Source organism: Hippopotamus amphibius, chromosome 3 (genome assembly GCF_030028045.1).
Source record: "Hippopotamus amphibius kiboko isolate mHipAmp2 chromosome 3, mHipAmp2.hap2, whole genome shotgun sequence".
Lineage (NCBI taxonomy): Eukaryota > Metazoa > Chordata > Mammalia > Artiodactyla > Hippopotamidae > Hippopotamus > Hippopotamus amphibius.
The window spans coordinates 121482604-121499301 of record NC_080188.1 but is presented as its reverse complement, the minus strand read 5'-3'; the positions used below and the strand labels follow the sequence as shown (position 1 = coordinate 121499301).

Here is a 16698-nt window from a genome sequence, read left to right as displayed (position 1 = left end):
CCATGCTGACACCATGTGTCTCCCCAGAGGAATGCCACAGTGTGTTCTAGTGGAAGCATCTATGGATTCATCCATTCAATTATTCAACATGTATTTATTGAGGGCCTGCTATGTGCCTGTCACCAGTCCTGGGGCCAGAAGATTGGAGGAGACTTCCTTCATCTCCTGCAGAGGCTCATGAGGAGACAGTGACATGGCATGTGTAATTAACCAGAGCTATTACTTATACTCTTATTGGTGGTTTCTTACCAACACAGAGACATGGCTTATGGTTCCATGAAGAGCACTTGGAAAATGAGTTTGAGTAACTGTTCACATGAGTCTCCATTAAGCCCAGATCATGATATTTACTATTAAAAATTACCAGTTGTGCTCTCACCTTTCCTCCCTTTATAAGCTCTGCTACTGGTCCTCTGTTACTGCCTTCAAGCTGATCACAATCCAGTGCCATCCCAAAGGGATGAGGCACATATAATTGTGGACACAGGGCAGATCTGCACACACGTGGGAACTGCAGGGCGGAGGGCTGTGTCTCAGGGTGGGATGGCAAGACTGCAGTCAATGCTCAAACTCAGGCTTTCCCTGGCTCTCTGAAGAGGAAGGCCCTCACTCCTCTGGCCTCCGACCCACATCTCTCTTTTGTCTCCATCTGGCCATGCCCTCTGGGGGTTGTCTCTTTATCTGTCTCCATGAACCGGTGGTGTGTTCCTAACCCAAGCCTCTAACGCTGGGGTCCGCTACAGCACATGCTGTTCAGTCAGTTAGTTCTGAATGAAAAGATGAAGATGGAAGGGAGACATCTCTTCCACTGATGTTGGTTTTGCCTGAGTAAAGTCCCATACCGCATTGCATTGGGGTGTGTTTTCCACCTTATGTATTCTTTCCTGTTCCTTGTCTCATCTGAGACTCCCTCCACCTCTGACCCTGCTGTCCATAGCCTGGGCCTCTGCATATGGTCTCCAGGTGAGAAAGTGTGATGTTTCTGCTCGAAATGTGCCAAACCATGGCAGCTTGAGCCAGATGGTTTGTAGCTCTGTCCCTAGAGAATGCTCAGAAAGGCTGAAGGCTTTGTGCACCCTGTGCCCCCCTTTACATGAGTGGGACCCTCCCCTATAGCATTGCAGGCAAAAGGAAGCAACATCCCATGTCCTGGAGGGGTGGGACTGGCTCAGGGATTCACATGGCCTGTCACTTGGGAAGTCGGATTGGAAAGGACGCTGCAGGTGTGGGTGGCCGAGAGCTGGTGCTTGGAGGGTGGGGACCAGCGGAACTATCTCAAGTTGAAGGGTCTCACCCAGAAACCCCCTGGAGAAGAAGGCCACTGCCAAAGGTCCTCTGAGATGGGAAGAACAGAATCTATTTTTATTACCCCTTATTATCCCTATGAGTGAGGAGGTGGCAGAGTGGGTGGTGGTGTCACTATGTTTTCCATGGTGTAACACAATCTCCTGCCACTTTCTTTGGGACTGCCTCTCCCCAGCTCCAGTCCCATGATGCAGTGGGAAACTTTCAATCATGTTGGGCATGGACAAGTAACCAAGTAAAGTCAAATATAATACTCCATGCGCCCGGCCAGGATGGTTTGTCTAGGGCTGGTCACGTGATCTTAGTTGGATCTATCAGAGGCCGCCCTGGTACCCTGATGTTTTCTCAGCTTCTTTCTTGCGGGTTAGACCCCTTGGGGACATATGCGTAGAAGCCTGAAGGAAGAAAGCGGTCAGGCTAAGAGAATCAAAGTTGAGAGTAGGGAAAGTGGGAGGGAGAGAAAAAGTAAGCTGATGGCTTCTGATTTATTGAGTCCATTCACTGAGATGTGTGCATCTGCTCTGGTGTCTGTTTCCCAGATTCCCCAGTGTCTTTCCAAAAATTCTCCCTTTTCCATGAACCCAGTTGGAGTTGGGCTTCTCCCAGTAGTGTTTCACACCAGGTTCTAGATCCTGCCCAATTATGAAACATCTGCTGAACCCAAAGAGAGGCACCCATTCGTATAAACAGCAATGGGTATGGAATCCTTTATTCTTTACTGAGAATAGAGCTTTGCAGAGCCCCAAACACAGTCCACCACCATCCCTGGGTGGGAATGCCCTATATGTGAGTGAGTGTGTGTTTGGAGTGGGCCTGATTGATCCCTGAAGCAGCCCCAGCATTTACACTGCAGGAGCCAGGCCAATCCTGTTGTTTCCCCGATCATAAACTGAGAAATACAGCCTCAGGAAGACGTGACCCAGGATCCAGGTCTCTGTGTCGTTTGATTGGAGTGTTTCATGTTGAAAAGTGCTCAGGCAGCGGCCCCGGAGATTCTGGGGGAGATGGGAATACACCCCAGTCAGCTTGAACCCTTACTTGCCACCCTCCTCATTATCCAGAGGCAGCAACTTCTGAGTTTTATGTCCCTTCTTTAGAAAGAAACAAGTGGCTCTCTTAGAAGCTGAGTAAGGGGGGGTGCCCATCCAAGAACAAGAGCGTCCAAGACGTGGTTACCCTGAAGGAGGCGGGTAGGAGAGGGAAGTATTGGAGTTTTGGATTAGAAGATGCAAGCTACTACATAGAGGGTGGATAAACAACAAGGTCCTCCTGTATAGCACAGGGAAATATATTCAAAATCCCATGACAAACCATAATGGAAAAGAATAACTAAATGAGTATATATCTATATAACTATATATATTTCTATTTATCTATATGTATCTCCATAATTGAGTCATTTTGCTGTACATCAGTTTGCTGTAACTCAACATTGTAAATCAACTATATTTCAATACAGTAAAGAAACAAAAACAAAAACAAAAACAAGAATGTCTCTTAGTTCTCCTGTTTTTCCTTCTGACTTATGCCCTTTGTTTTCTCTGCAGAGAATGCCTTTTCTTCTCCCTCTTTCCACAAGCTTTTCTTTAAAACTGTGCTCAGTCCCTCTGGGAAGAATTCCTGGACCCACACTCACCCTCTCACCCTCCCTGGACACTCAGGCTGGGTTGGGTGACTTACCCTGGTGCTCCCCTTGTCTGTAGCCCTCACCACCCCTAATCTGTCTGCTGCACATATTGGCACATCCCCCAAATGTTCTATTTGCATGTTGTCTACTGCAGATTTGCCTCAAACCAGGCAGGCCACCACATGCCTCCATGAGGCTGGGGGATTTGAATTATTGAAATTCCCTGTCTTCCTCAAAGCCTTCTTTGAGCCCATCAGCTTCCTGTGAACTCCCACAAGGAGCTGACATGAACCCTCAACCGTGTCCTGGGGCTGCTGCAGTCACTGGGCACCCTTTACTCACATGTGAGCATCCAACATCCCCACAGAGGGGTCTGGTTGCCCAACTCACAGAGGGTGAACTAGGCCTTAGCAAGCAGAAGTTGCAGCTAAGGACTAGGGGAACCAGGTAATCAATCACCCAACCAGGACACTTTTGATATGGGAAGGGGGACTGTTCATCATTATGCTGGGACAACACACTGAGACTGTCCCCTGCCAACGCCACTTGTCACTGGGTCTACTTCAGGGATTGTTGAGCTGACTTTCCGTGTTTATCCATCTGAGGGCTCTGGTAGAACTGAAGCTCTTTGAGGGCAGAGGCCCTTAGTGTTCCCCTCTCCCTGTGCCTCGCATAATACCAGAAAGGGGTTGTGTCTCCATTTATTCCAGGATGTTGGGTGTCCCAGACTCTGCTCTCAGGTGGTTACTATTGTGGGAGGCACTGTACTAACCACAGGGCCTCGGCAGCATCTGCAGGGGTGTGGCTTGCCCTGCAGAGGTGCCCCTCCCCCCCTAGCAGCAGCCCAAGGGTTCCTGCCAGTCCCAGATTTGGGAACCAGTGCCCAGGGTTGTCCCCTCACCTCCTGGATGTAGGCCTGAATGGGCACTGGATACTCATTGCTGTTAATGTTGAGAGTGAAGGTAGGCAGTTGTGTGACAGAGCTACATGGAACCTCGTACTGTTAGAGAAAGAGGAGAGAGGTTGTCCCAGCTGATCCCTGATGTGTGGAGAACCCCAGAGTGACCCTGTGGCATGTCCCTTCACCTCTCCACCCGAAGGTGTGGCGTTGATGAGCTTCTGGATGGTAGTGACCAGTCTAGGTGGGCCAACCAGAAATGAGGTCCTGGTATCCAGAATGGCCTGGCAGCCATTGAAACAACCAACAACCATCCCTTTCATGGTGATGCTGAGAGACAGTGGGAAAAAGCGGGCACCAGGATCACTCTTAAATCTCCCACCAGAACTGTACCCCTCCCACCCCAACTGTCTCCAGAACAGACCTTCAGCTGCTGCCCTGACTCTGTTTTCCTTTGCTCTGCTCATGTAATCTTCTTTGACTTCCTTTGAGTTCTTGAATGCACCATGCTCTTTTGTGCCTCAGGACCTTGGCATGTGCTGGTCGCCTTCCTAAAAAGATCCCCACCGCTTTGCCTAGCTAATTTATCCTCCTCTTCCATGTTCCAGCTTAAATGTCACCTTTTCAGGGAAGTCTTTCACCAGACTAGATCAGGCTCCTGTCTTGGTCACTATCTAGACCCTTCCACATTTGTAGCATGTGCGAAAGTGGTAATTCATTATGCATGTGACTCATTTCATGTACCTCTGCCTCACTAGACGTGAGGGCAAGTTGTATTCTCAGTGCCTCCCTCAAGTACCCAGCACACAGTGGATGCACAATGTATGTTTGTGGAGTGAATGAATGAATGAGTGAGTGAGTAAATGAAGAAATGAATGAGCAGTAACCAGAGACCTGTGTCTGGTGTCTGATCACACAGTGAAGGTGGACGTTTTCTGGGACAACAGATGCTCATAGTGTAGAGGGGGGAAAAACAGGCTGCCCTGGGAGAGGTTGTTTCCCCCTCACCTGGGTGACACTGAGAATACTGGGCAGGTGATTACCAAGTTAGCCCAGGAAGCCTCCAAAGGATACGTAAGCTTCTGTCTGAGGGTATCACACAGAATCCCAGCATTTTGTGTCCCTTGTTCTCGGGCCACTCCTTGATACCAGCTTCCTGATTATCTCTGTCACAGCCCCTGCCCCACTGTATGCCCAGGATTATGGGTGTGGGTGGCAATGTGTAGGGGGTTTGTATGAGTTGCTTTCAGGTCTCAAGAATCCAACCAAGCTCTCACCAGTGCTGGTAAGCGTCTCCATAAGGAGACCAGTTTTCCCAGTTTGTCCAGGACTTTCCCTGTTTTTAAACTGGCAGTTTTGTTTAATATGAACTTCCTCAGTTCTGGGTAGCCCTGGACAATTAGTTATCTTATGAGAACCCTGTTTATGCTGGTGAATTGCTCCCTGATCCTCTTTTCCTTGCACTTTATGGTCCTCTAACCATGTCACCTGCCTCAATGCGCAGTGGGTGCAGCCCTCTCTGGGCTGCACACACCTCTCTGGACCCTGTTCAGGATGCTGGTCAGGGCCCTGAGATGGAGTCCTGGGGTGATAATGAGCCCATGTGATGTGTGTGTATCTGTGTATTTGTGTGTCTGTTTGTGTGTGTGTCTGTGTGTGAGTTTGGGTGTGTATCTGTGTTCCTGTACACATTGATAAGTGTGCCAATGTGTGTTTATATGTGTCTTTGTGGGTGGAGCCTATGTGTATGTGTGTGTGACTGTGTGTCTGTGCGTGCATTTGTGTGTGTCTGTATGTGTGCATGTGCACATGTGGGAGTATAACTTGGGGTGACCCTCAAAGGGAGAAGCTTACCGGTTCATGGATATCTGCCAGTAGCTGGTTTGGGACACTGGTGTCCACTTGAGCTCTCCTCTGTGGTAGCTGTGGTCCACGCTGCCAAACATCACCACACTGCCATTTTCCTTCCCACTGAGGAGAGAAGGAAGTGGGAGGGCTCCTTGTTGGAGAATAATGCCACTCACTGTCTGAGGGCTGTACTTATCTACCCATCAGAGGCAATAGTATGGTCTCCATTTTTCAGATGCGGATATTGAGGCACGGAGGGATTGAGTACCCAACCAAGGCCATTCACCAACTAGTTAATGGCACAGAAGAAGTTTGAAGCTTGGCAGCCTGGCTGGGCTCTGACCACTCACCCTTCTGAAGAGAGCCTGATCCTCTCCAGCAACAGGAGTCCTCAGAGATAATATCAGAGGACACTGTGCTGGAGAGGTCTGGCCTCCCATTTGTGAATCCTGTCATTATTCAGAAAAGCCAAGGCTGGAAGACACTAAGGGCATGGGTTCAGGCTAACTCAGGGTTGGCTTCACGGACCTTGAGCTGTGCCATCCATGGGACCCCACGCTCAGCAGGGATGCACACATTTGCTATCCCTGTCTTAAAATTCCTAATACTTGGTGAAGAGGAGGTCCCCAATTGGCATTTTGCACTGGCTTCTGTGAATTGTGTAGCTGGTCCTGGGTTCCTGGTTATATGTTCCTGAGGAAGTAAACATTCCACCATCCCTCTCCTTCCTTCCATATCAAATTCATCAGCAAGTCTCGTTGCTGTTTCCTCCAACCTGTATCCTGACACCTTCCATTGCTCTCCTTGTTGCTTCCTTGCCCTGAACCAAGCCACTGCCCCTGAGCCCATGAGCATGGCTCTGTTCCCATAAAACTTTGTTTAGAGAAACCAGTGGCAGGGCCAGATGTGGTCCTGGGGTCATAGTTATGTTGCGTAGACAGTTTCTCAGGAAACTTCTGGATTAGGTGGTCTAAACATTTTCATGAACTGAAAGGATCTTACAGCTGATTTGGAGTGAATGCTTGTCCAGGTCAGACTTACTTGCTCAAGTAGAAGGCAAAGACAGGCTGAGAAATGACGCCTTGTGTCTTCAGGTTGTCAAAGACGGGGGTGATCCCTTCAAGGGCGATGCTGGGGTAACCCAGGCCCAGGATGCCATCAAAGGGTTTATTTCCAAACCCAATCTGCCTCTCGCTCAGGCTGAATGCTTGGCCCAGGTCGACAAGGTTCCCGATCTGTGGGAGAAGAGAGGGTTCCCACATTAAAGTTTAGGATATGGGTTGGGACTGGCCTGGGGTACAGATGCCATGATGACCACAGAGAAGACCTGGGGCCTGTCTGTGCCCTGAGTTGACCTCCGATGGTTAGACCAAGTAGGGACAGGAAGTCAGGTTCCATTTGTGCAGGGCTGTGGATTTTAACCAACACCTGATCCTCCTGCACACACCATCAGAAGTGAGTCAAATTGGCCTCATGTCTTTTGTACAGGTGGGGAAACTGAGACTCAGGACAGAACCAAATGGTTTCCACTTGAGGACAAAATGAGTGGATAGCAGCGTAGTCTTGTCTTTGACATCACTGTGATCAGATGACAGAAATGGACTGAATTCATTGCACTGCATTGTGGATTCTGCACCTGCCCAGGAATACACCAGCCCATTACATAGTGTTACTAACACGGTTCTTATGAAAATTCTGCCTGGGAAACATGCTATTGGGGATATGGGTGCTTTACAGAGAGAGACACAGACAGAGAGAGATAGAGGGAGAGAGACACACACAGAGAGAGATAGAGTACTCAGACCTTTTGGGGGAGGAAGGCCATAGATTTTATTGGACTCTCAAAATCCCCCTAGAGTGAGAACCATTTTATCAGGCCATTCCCACATCTGTGGTCTGCTGCTTCCCTTGCCCAGATGCCTGAAGCCCTCAGTTGCCTCCAAGAGCCCAAAATCCGTTTTATTCTCGCCCCAAATATCCAACGCCTGCATGAATCCTGACTGGCCAGCCCTGCTCCACCGCTTACCACATGCCTGACATTTACAAGGCCCTGGTGCTGTGCACCTCAGTTCCCTCCTCTATATAACGGAGCTAATCATAGTACTTGCTGTGTGGGGTTGTTGCAGGATTAAACATGTTGTACTCATGAAAGTGCCTGGAACAGTCTGAGAATAGAAAAGTGGGTATTTTTTTCCCTGTCTCTCACTGTTCCCAGCAAAATGAACCTTGAGTGGCTCATGGGCAAAGGAGCTGCAAAGTCCCACCCCAAGCCACACTCAGGGTTAGCCATTCTGGGAGTTTGTGTGTCAGCAGAAATGCTGTCTCCACAGGGACAAGTTTTGCAGGGTGAGGGTCAGCCACTAGGAGATGTTGGGAAAGACAGCCCCATCCACTTGATCCTGCATGTGTTTTGGAAGAAGAGGTCGCTCCCAGGGCCAGTCACGACTCAGCTTCTGGTTTTCAGTTACCCGAACAGTGTCATAGCCAAGAGATCCAACACTCCTCCCACAGTCGTATTTTAATTTGAAGAACTCCCTCATGTGCTGGAAGGTGGTGGACAAGTGAGGGTTGAAGAGCTTCTTTGCACCTGCAGACACAAGAGATGTGTTTCTCTCAGCTGCCAAGGAAGGGTGGGTGGAGGAGTGAGTATAAGATGGGTGAGAGCAGGGGAGCAGGTCAGGTACTCACGACAGGCAGGACTGAAGCAGTAGATGGATAACACCCACAAGTCAGCTGAGCCAGTGTCAAAGATGACCCTGAACTCCTGAGGGGGCGTTCCAATGGTGATGTGTCTGAAGTAGACCAGCTATGGGGCCGAGGAGGGGTCGTTAGGGCAGGTCTGGCTACCCTTACCACCCTTAATTCCCTGACTTCTACCCCTCCAGGTGTCCCATGTCTCTTGAAATCACTTTCCAAACGCCCTCCTTCACAGCTTCTGCTCAGACTGGTGCCTGGATTTTATTTTTATTTTTCCATATGTGATCTCACTTCTCTGACCAGGGATCAAACCTGTGTCAGTGCAGTATTAGCACAGAGTCTCAACCACTGCACCTCCAGGGAAGTCCAGGAGCCTTCTTTTGAGAAGCTCTCCAGCATCTCCTTTAAGGTCCAGTCTGAGTGTTTTCCTCTCCAGGTGACGCACTTAGGTCACCCAGGGCACTTCCTCTAAACTCAGACCATGTCCTATCAACACCACACAGTTGGCCCTTTTATTGGACATGTGTTTACTCTTTGACTATCCCTCAGGCTGGCCTATGCATTCTTGAAAGAGTGACAAGGCCTTTTTTAAAGTCAATAACAATAACCAGAGTGTCAGATTTCTGTGTCGTCACAGGCCGTAGGGCTCAGTGACATTTTTTCTGGTGTCCTTCTTGGATCTGCAGAGGGCTGACCTTCCTCTGCCTGGGGTTTCAAACTTGATGTGCAGTTGGCTTTATCTTTTGATCAGACATGGCTTGCTTTTCACCTGTAACCCTGTGGCTCACATAGTTCATAAAGGACAATCTCCCTCACCCTAATGACATGTCTTTGGAACACAAATGGATGTTTTCCGGCCACCTGGTCATTTCTGGGCCCAGTATCCACAGACCAAGAGCTGAGGATGAGAGTGCCTTCTTCTCTTGGAATGGGGTCCCTGTTCCCCAGAGTGTCTGCTTCCTCCAAGAGCCCCAGCCCCAACATCCAGCCTGGTCTCTCCAAATGAACCCCAGTGCTAGGCCAGAGCACCAGGGGGCACTGTGGAGCAGCATCCTCCCCACACACTCACATCCTGGCTGTTCCTCAGGGGATGAAGAGAAAATTTGGGGTCATCAGTGACATTCTGGGACCGTACTTCTGTGTTCTGCTCCAGGACACTTGTCAGCAGGTTTTTCTCCCTGAGGGTTTCTCGCAAGATCTTCATCTTCGTTAAGGGGATTCTTTCAGTGACCATTGGGAAAAGGAAACAAAGAAGAGGCAGCAATGATCTGTCCATGTTATTGTATGACTGTCATATCTTGCATTGTAATGGTGCTGTGTATTTACCCAGCATTTTTATGATTGTCTTGTTATTATCGGGACACACTGCAAAGAGCAGGGCTAAGACTTTGGTTTGAATACCATTTCCATTCTGTAATCTTGAGTTAAGCCAAATGAGCATTTGGAGTCTCAGTTTCCCCATCGGTAAAGAGGTGGAATGTAATAACCCCATTCCTGTATATAGAATGTTGTTGGTATGAAGTGAGATGATGGAAATAAAGTACCTGAAATGTAGGAAGTCTCAACAAGGACAGCCATTACCATTGCTATTGCCATCCCACTGTACCTTTTTGAAGGAAGCTCTGGGAAGGAGGTAGAAGGGAGATCATTAAATCTTTTTTACAGGGGAGGAAACTGAAATGCAGGGAGTTTCTGACTTGGCTGTGGTCACCCTGCTTGTTAGAGGTAAAACAGCCTCGAAGTAGCCTTCCTGATCTTTCTCCAGGGCCCAAGCAGAAGAGAGGCATGAGAAAGGATGTCAGGAGATGTGGTATAAATAAGGAAATGAAGAGGTTAGAGAAGGAAAGAAGAGTCAAAAGATGAAGAAAAAACTCAGAGATTTCTGCATACACAGAGACAGCCAATTAGATGGAGAGATAAAAAACAGAAACAGAGATGAAGACACAGACATATTCACAAAGAAATGGAGATAGATCAGAGAGAAGACCTAGAAGAAAACACAGGAGAAGTGCTCTTCCATTGGACCACACTTACAGTTGCAGGTGTTGTGCACTGACAATTCCAAGGAGTGCCATTTTCACGTAGGTTGTGATGTGACTGCACGCCCAGAGTTGTCCAACCCTGCAGGCTGACCCCAAAATCCTTTGGCTGCTCAGTGCCCATGGCAAGGTACTCATTAATAAGTGTGAGTTGAACTTTAAGACTGTCAGGGAACAATTACGTTTCCTTCTAACTTTGATGGAGGGAAGAATAAGAGCACAAGAAAAACCACAGAAAGTGAGATGATGCCACGTACAGTCCCCATACTTACATGACTAGGCACTCTGAGAAGGCCACCAGCACGAGGATCCCAAGCCAGTTCATACTTCTTCCCCGGCTGCAATTATTCAAGAAAGAACATGCAGTGGTGGCCAAGAGCTCCTAGATATATATGCTCTGACCTGCCCTAATTACCCCCTTTGAGCCACCAATGGATCTGAGAACCAACATGAACCTATTGATAAAATCTTTACCTCCATTGGTGTCCTAGGGGTGTGCACCTAGAACATTCTCAGAACACAGATGTTTCTAATGTAATCTCTTCCTTGGGGCTTTGGTGCAAAACCAAACTGAACCACATGGATTAACTAAGAGTGAGAAGAATCTTGCCTATTTGAAGATAAGACACGGGTAGTAAATAACAGGATAAAAGTAAACCCTAGGGGCCATGCATGACATTTTTTATCTCATGTGGTCTTCCTAGCAAATTCAATGAGATGTGCATTGCTGTCCTCAGTTTGACAAGAGGTGCTAGAAGGAAAAGAGGTCAAATGGCAAAGTGAAGTCTTGAGAGGCAGCCCAGTGGCCTACGAGTGAGTGGCTTTAGGTAGTGGGAGAGATGGCACAGATCGGGGGCACTTATGATGCCAATCTGTATCAAAAATCTAGGGTAGAGTTGTATTACAACTGCAGAATTTCACTACTGGAAGAAATGTGATGCGTGTATCCACAAGATACTTCATATCATTAACAAACGTATACGGAGCACCCTGTGTGCTGGGATCTGAGTTAGATGCTAGAAAATTAAAGTCGAATAAGACAGAGCTGGTCCTTATCTTCAGGGAGATAACAGTCTAGGGTAGTTCTCACAAACACATGGCCCAAGAGGCAATATAATTGAATGGAAGGGCTGGGAGGGCATCATGGACATGGGGCAGGCAGCACATGCCCTACCCTTGGGGGCAGCTTCTACTTAGCTCCAGCCAACGACTGCCATGCTGGAAAGCAGTCTGGTTGGCCACGATTTCAAGAGAAGTCAGAAGTCTGGATATTTATGTAAAATCCCCTGATTTTAAATGTTATCGTGTATTTTTTTTTTCTTTCTCACAAAGCATAGTGTGAGCCAAACTTAAAACAAGTGTGTTCTGGATTCAGCCTGTCAGCTGTGAAGGTTTTTATTTCTGCCCTAGAGGCTGGAGTAGAGAGGGGACAGAGAGAGGGTTCTATTCATCTTTGTTGTATGAATAAGAGACAATGCAACTTAAGCATGTTAATTTCCCTTCCATTTGTAAAGGAAAATCACCAGTGTCATATAAACCAATGAAATGAATAGTGTCCACTTGCTGAGCATCTAATATCATTCCCCAATGAGAGCCATGCCTTGAAATATTTTTCCTACCAAGCCAAATACAGAAAGCAATAATTATTCTGTATCTTCTCTCTCAAAAGAGATAGAAAAAAGCACTCAGAGCTTCTGTTCTGCCTAAGATGAACAAGCTACCTGTTAAAGTGTTATTCCAGCCAACGTCAAGACAATGGAGTTTTATGGCTCCTTCCAGGATTTCCAGGGCCCAGGTATTCCTGCGTGTGATGTATTCAGGCCTGTCCCTCAGGTAGAACAAAAGGAATCTGGCCTGGTCACCAGGTAGGGGATACATGGGGTGCTGCACCTTACTACTCATTTTTGCACATTGTTAAAGTTCGGTTTTGGTGGTTCAATGCCTATGGAAGGGATTTGACAGCACCTAGCAAATGACACACACAAAAAGCATTTAACTCAGCCATTCTACTTCTAGGGATTTCTCACAAGAATACACTGACAAAAATACACAGCAACATATGCACAAGGTATTCACTGCAACATTGTTTGTAAAACCCAATGATTAGAAACATACCTGAAGTGCCCATCCACTGGGGAGCTTTGAATAAGGCATAGGGCAGCTGAACAATTGGGTATATTGGGGATGGAGGGAGGCATGGAATGGGTGAGATCTTCAGGGTACACTGTTTAGTTTTGAAAAAGAGGAACCAGAATGGTGCTTAGAGTTTGTTGCTTTTCCATATACATATATGTCTATTTTCAATAAGAAAGAGTGGAAGAATAAATCAAAAGCTAATAAAAATTGTAAGTTATGGGTGTGGGACAGGGCAGAAGTGAGATTTATCTTGTTTTATAGTTTGACTTTGCAACCATGTAAATGTGTTCCAGAATCAAAAACAGGTAAATAAACATCTGTGGAACTTGAGAACTAAGACAAATGAACCTAATTATATTAAGTTGGTGATATAGTCGCAGAGAACAAAACATTACTTAAGTAGCTTTAAATTGCAGAATTTTTATTCTACATTCAGAGTGTGATATCTTCTAGGGACAAAGACAAACAAACAGACACAACACTCTCCCTCAAAAACAAAATTAAGAAAAATCCAAAGAAATCAGCAACAGTATCCAACACCTTATTTTTGGTGATATTTTTCCTCTTGTTTTGAAAGTATTGCAACTATGTGCATGCAAGTTAAAGAAAGTAAGTAATTAACCCTCAGGTTGTTATGAAGGAACACTTTCATTTGAAGAGACAAAAGAGATTTAAGTGTACAGCCAAAAAGCTTAGGTAAATCCCTGTGGTCTTAAAATCTTAATTGGAATTATACATTTGTTTTGTACCAATGAATATTTTTCTTTTTCTTTTTTTTAGAAAAATATGTAGTTCTTGGCTCTGACTACTAAAAGCCCAGAAGCAATGGCAACTCGATAACAGTGAGTATCCTGAGGCCTATCTTGTGGCCTCTAAATACCATTTCCCACCAGAGGATCCAGAGATTCTTGATGACGTCTGATTTCAGGGCTGGGTCAAGAAATGTATAAGGGAAGCCTGGGAATCTTGAAGGACCAGAAAGTCAAGGACCTTCAAAGACCACTGGAGGCCAGACAAAAAGTTTAAGAATCCATATGAAGAGGCCAAAAGTGGGACAGGTTTGAAACAGGAGGGAAGAGGGCAGGGCACAACCTTAGAAAGAATGACATAGCCTGAGGACATTACAGAAACTGAGTAGAATGAAATGAGTCTAAGATGGTAGACAAGTTGACTTCCACTAGAACCTGAGCCTTAGTAATACAAGCATAAGGTTCAAAGAGTGGGTTGTAGCCCTATTCTTGTTAATGCCAGACACTTTGTGAAATAGCTGGAATACTCCTCCCACTCATCAGCCTATGAAAGTACCTACCCCTGTAAAAACTGACAACCCCATACCCGGGTGTCTTACTCACCTTCTGAGATGGCCCACAGTGTGTCTGTGAAGTGTGGTTTTGTCTAAATATATCCACTTCTTACCTATCAGTTTTTCTCTCACTGAATTATTTCTGTGATGAGACATCAAGAATCTGAGCTTCCTTAGTGTTGAAATCAGGTGTGTGATCTCACTTGGACCACTGGGTTTTGTCTGGGTTCAAGTCCTGGCTACATGGGTTCAAGTCCCATCAGGGTTCTGGCTGGGCCCATGTCCTGGCATGTGGGTTCAAGTTCCAATCTGACAGGTAGAGTTTTAGTTGGCAACCATGAAGTGACAGTGATAAGGTAAGAGAATCTGAAGAGTTAGGTTTTGGCCCTAAAAATGCCTGTGATTCTGACTTCAGAGAGGTATCAGTGATTGGTGTGTGAAGCAAGTTGTTAATTCCCTGCTCAGGATTTCAACCTGGGTAGCCTGGGTGTAAACCAGGGGTCCTGGCCACCACACCAGCAAGGCTAGAAGCTAGAAGCTAAAAGCTATTTTTCCCTGGCTATTGCCCACCACTGAAAAATGTATTTCTCACAGAGGCTAAAATTGTAAAAGCAGGTACAAAATTTATTATTAGAGACATAGCATAAAAACAGGTGGGAGAGCACACAGAGAAACAATTTGTTGAGACAGAAGCAAGGCAGAGATGCACACCCGGAGAGAAAAGATGTGGGCATCCTCCTTAACGAGGAGGAGTGCAGTAAAGAGGTGGTTAAGGCATTTATATAGGGCAGTTGTTCTTTTCTTACTTTTTGGCCAATTATCTGGTTTCTTTTTTTCAATTCATTCATTTATTGTCTGCTTTGGGAGGTGAATTCTTAACCACTGTACCACCAGGATGTCCCCAATTATCTGGTTTCTTTCTTCACACCTGACCTGTCCCAGATCCCTCCCCATCTTTCATGCACAATGTTTTTCCAAGATGGATTTCAGCCCAGAGGCCTATGGGAAAACATTTCCATGACATATTATGGGGTGGTGTCCTCTCCTTGTTGACCTCCAAGGAGCCTTTCTGTGCATGTGTGATGTTTCTCTTGTCCCAAGGATGGGGAGTGTATGACCTCTTGGTATCTTAACAGGATTTAGCCGCTCCCTGTCCCTGCCATAAAAGTGTCAAATGTTCAGTTATTTACCCTATTCCTGTTTCTTTTTTTTATATTGAAGTGCAGGTATTGAAATATAGACAGGAGTCCAGTCATCAGTATGTAGTCCTGGAGCCCATTTGCCACTTGCCTCAGGACATGTAAAGTAGGGACTGGTATTGAATGCCCAGCATGGAGCTCATCTTCTTCTCTGCCACATGAAATGTAAATGGCAGGCCAGTACTAACTACATCACATGGAGCCCATCTATGACCTACTTCAAATTCCCCCGAGAGATAAGAAGCCCAATAAATCTTTATGAGGATCATGAAGAGTGAAGGTCTGTCTTCTGCAGCTTCTTCATGCTGGCATGGGGCTTGTAGAACTGACCTAGCTGTAGTTACAGAGCTGTCATTCTGTCTTATTAATTGGCCCAGGGTGGCTTTTGTTGTTTTCTCAGGAGGATCTGTTCCGAGGAGTGGCTGGAATCTCTGCATCACCATCATCTGGTCTTTGAACCCATTGTGTCATTAGAAAGAACTAACTAGACAAGTAGATTAAGAATGTAGGGGCCAAAGATCAGTAAAGTAAAAAATACATATTGTAAACAGGGGTGCAAGCAGGAGTAGTAAAGGTTGGGATATGCTGTACAAATGAATGGAGCCATTTGTCATGGTCATATAGATTTTTGATGTATTGTTATATTAGCCAAGTATAATTGATATAGGTATAACAGACCCAGTTTGAAGTAGTTGGAGGAGTGACCACCTGAACATTAATAAACAAGATAGATCTAATTTTTCTTTTTTGTTTTTCAGAGAATAAGCCTGAAACCTAATCTGGACCTGGCACTTTGGGGAAACATGTAGCCAGGTAGCCAGTTGTCTAGTTTCATCTGAGTAGGTTTTAACCTTTGGTGTGGTATGAACACATAGATTACAGGTTATATTGCTCTGAAAATTATTTCATTAATAGCCAAAGCGGATATTACTGCTAATGATTCTAGTATTATTCTGTGTATGAGAAGATGCAAGAATTTGAGCTCATAAAATCTTTTTCTGAAAGTATCTAACTATTCAGAGTCCTGTTCTTCCAGGTTTTTGCAGAGCATAGAGTGCCTCCTTTTTGATTTCTACACTGAACTCCTGTCAGGGGGTGTTAAAAGTCAGCAGCTGAAGGGGCCGTGATTTAGTCCTTGTAGAGGTGGATGGCAAGTGTCAGTTTCCAATTGGCAGGGCCCCTTCATGGTCACAAGTTTACCCATATATTGGGGGCATTTCATGACCATTTCATCCCATGGTACAAAGAAGGCTCATTCCTCTGTATAGTGAAATTTCATTGAAGATCACTTAATGTGCTGTTCCTTGACTTGGCCCTGCCAGCAGTAGCCAAAAACCTCTGGACAAGCTGTTTTGCCTTTTATGGTCTAGGAAAATTTTCCGCCTTGTTGCCTCTTTTCATATCTAGAGTTACACTGTTACCATCACTGATATCACATGGAACTATATCCTTATTTTATTAGAGGCTTAATCATACATTTTGTAGTGCAAGAAACAACAATTTCTTGAAATAGGAGATCTAGAAAATAATATAGCTAGCAGTATTCGTGAGCTCATAAGAATTTAAGTCAAGAAATTCCATCAGGTGCAACCTAGTATATACCCATGTTATCTGACTTGTCTCTTCTGTAGTAATCCTTATTTTTC

The 16698-nt window shown here is 45.9% G+C and overlaps 1 protein-coding gene across 1 annotated transcript; it reads right to left on the bottom strand.

The window, feature by feature from the left end:
* Positions 1 to 2147: 2147 nt before the first annotated feature.
* LOC130849973 (pregnancy-associated glycoprotein 2-like) lies at positions 2148 to 10745 on the bottom strand. Its single transcript, XM_057729247.1, has 9 exons — positions 10687 to 10745; positions 9445 to 9595; positions 8367 to 8484; positions 8147 to 8265; positions 6720 to 6913; positions 5685 to 5801; positions 4019 to 4160; positions 3834 to 3932; positions 2148 to 2300 (listed from the first exon to the last, which is right to left on the bottom strand). The coding sequence occupies exons 1-9, from the start codon at positions 10737 to 10739 to the stop codon at positions 2148 to 2150; spliced, it is 1146 nt and encodes a 381-aa protein (XP_057585230.1). The 5' UTR covers positions 10740 to 10745.
* Positions 10746 to 16698: the final 5953 nt, after the last annotated feature.

Bases quoted from the DNA above. Each gene is read 5' to 3' on its own strand.
- LOC130849973 (XM_057729247.1), bottom strand. From the start codon at position 10,739: ATGAACTGGCTTGGGATCCTCGTGCTGGTGGCCTTCTCAGAGTGCCTA. The intron at 6,914-8,146 runs GTAACTGAAAAC...CTTCTCCCACAG, and splicing joins TTGGCTATGACACTGTTCGG to ATCGGGAACCTTGTCGACCT. The intron at 4,161-5,684 runs GTAAGCTTCTCC...ACTGTCTCTCAG, and splicing joins TGGCAGATATCCATGAACCG to CATCACCATGAAAGGGATGG.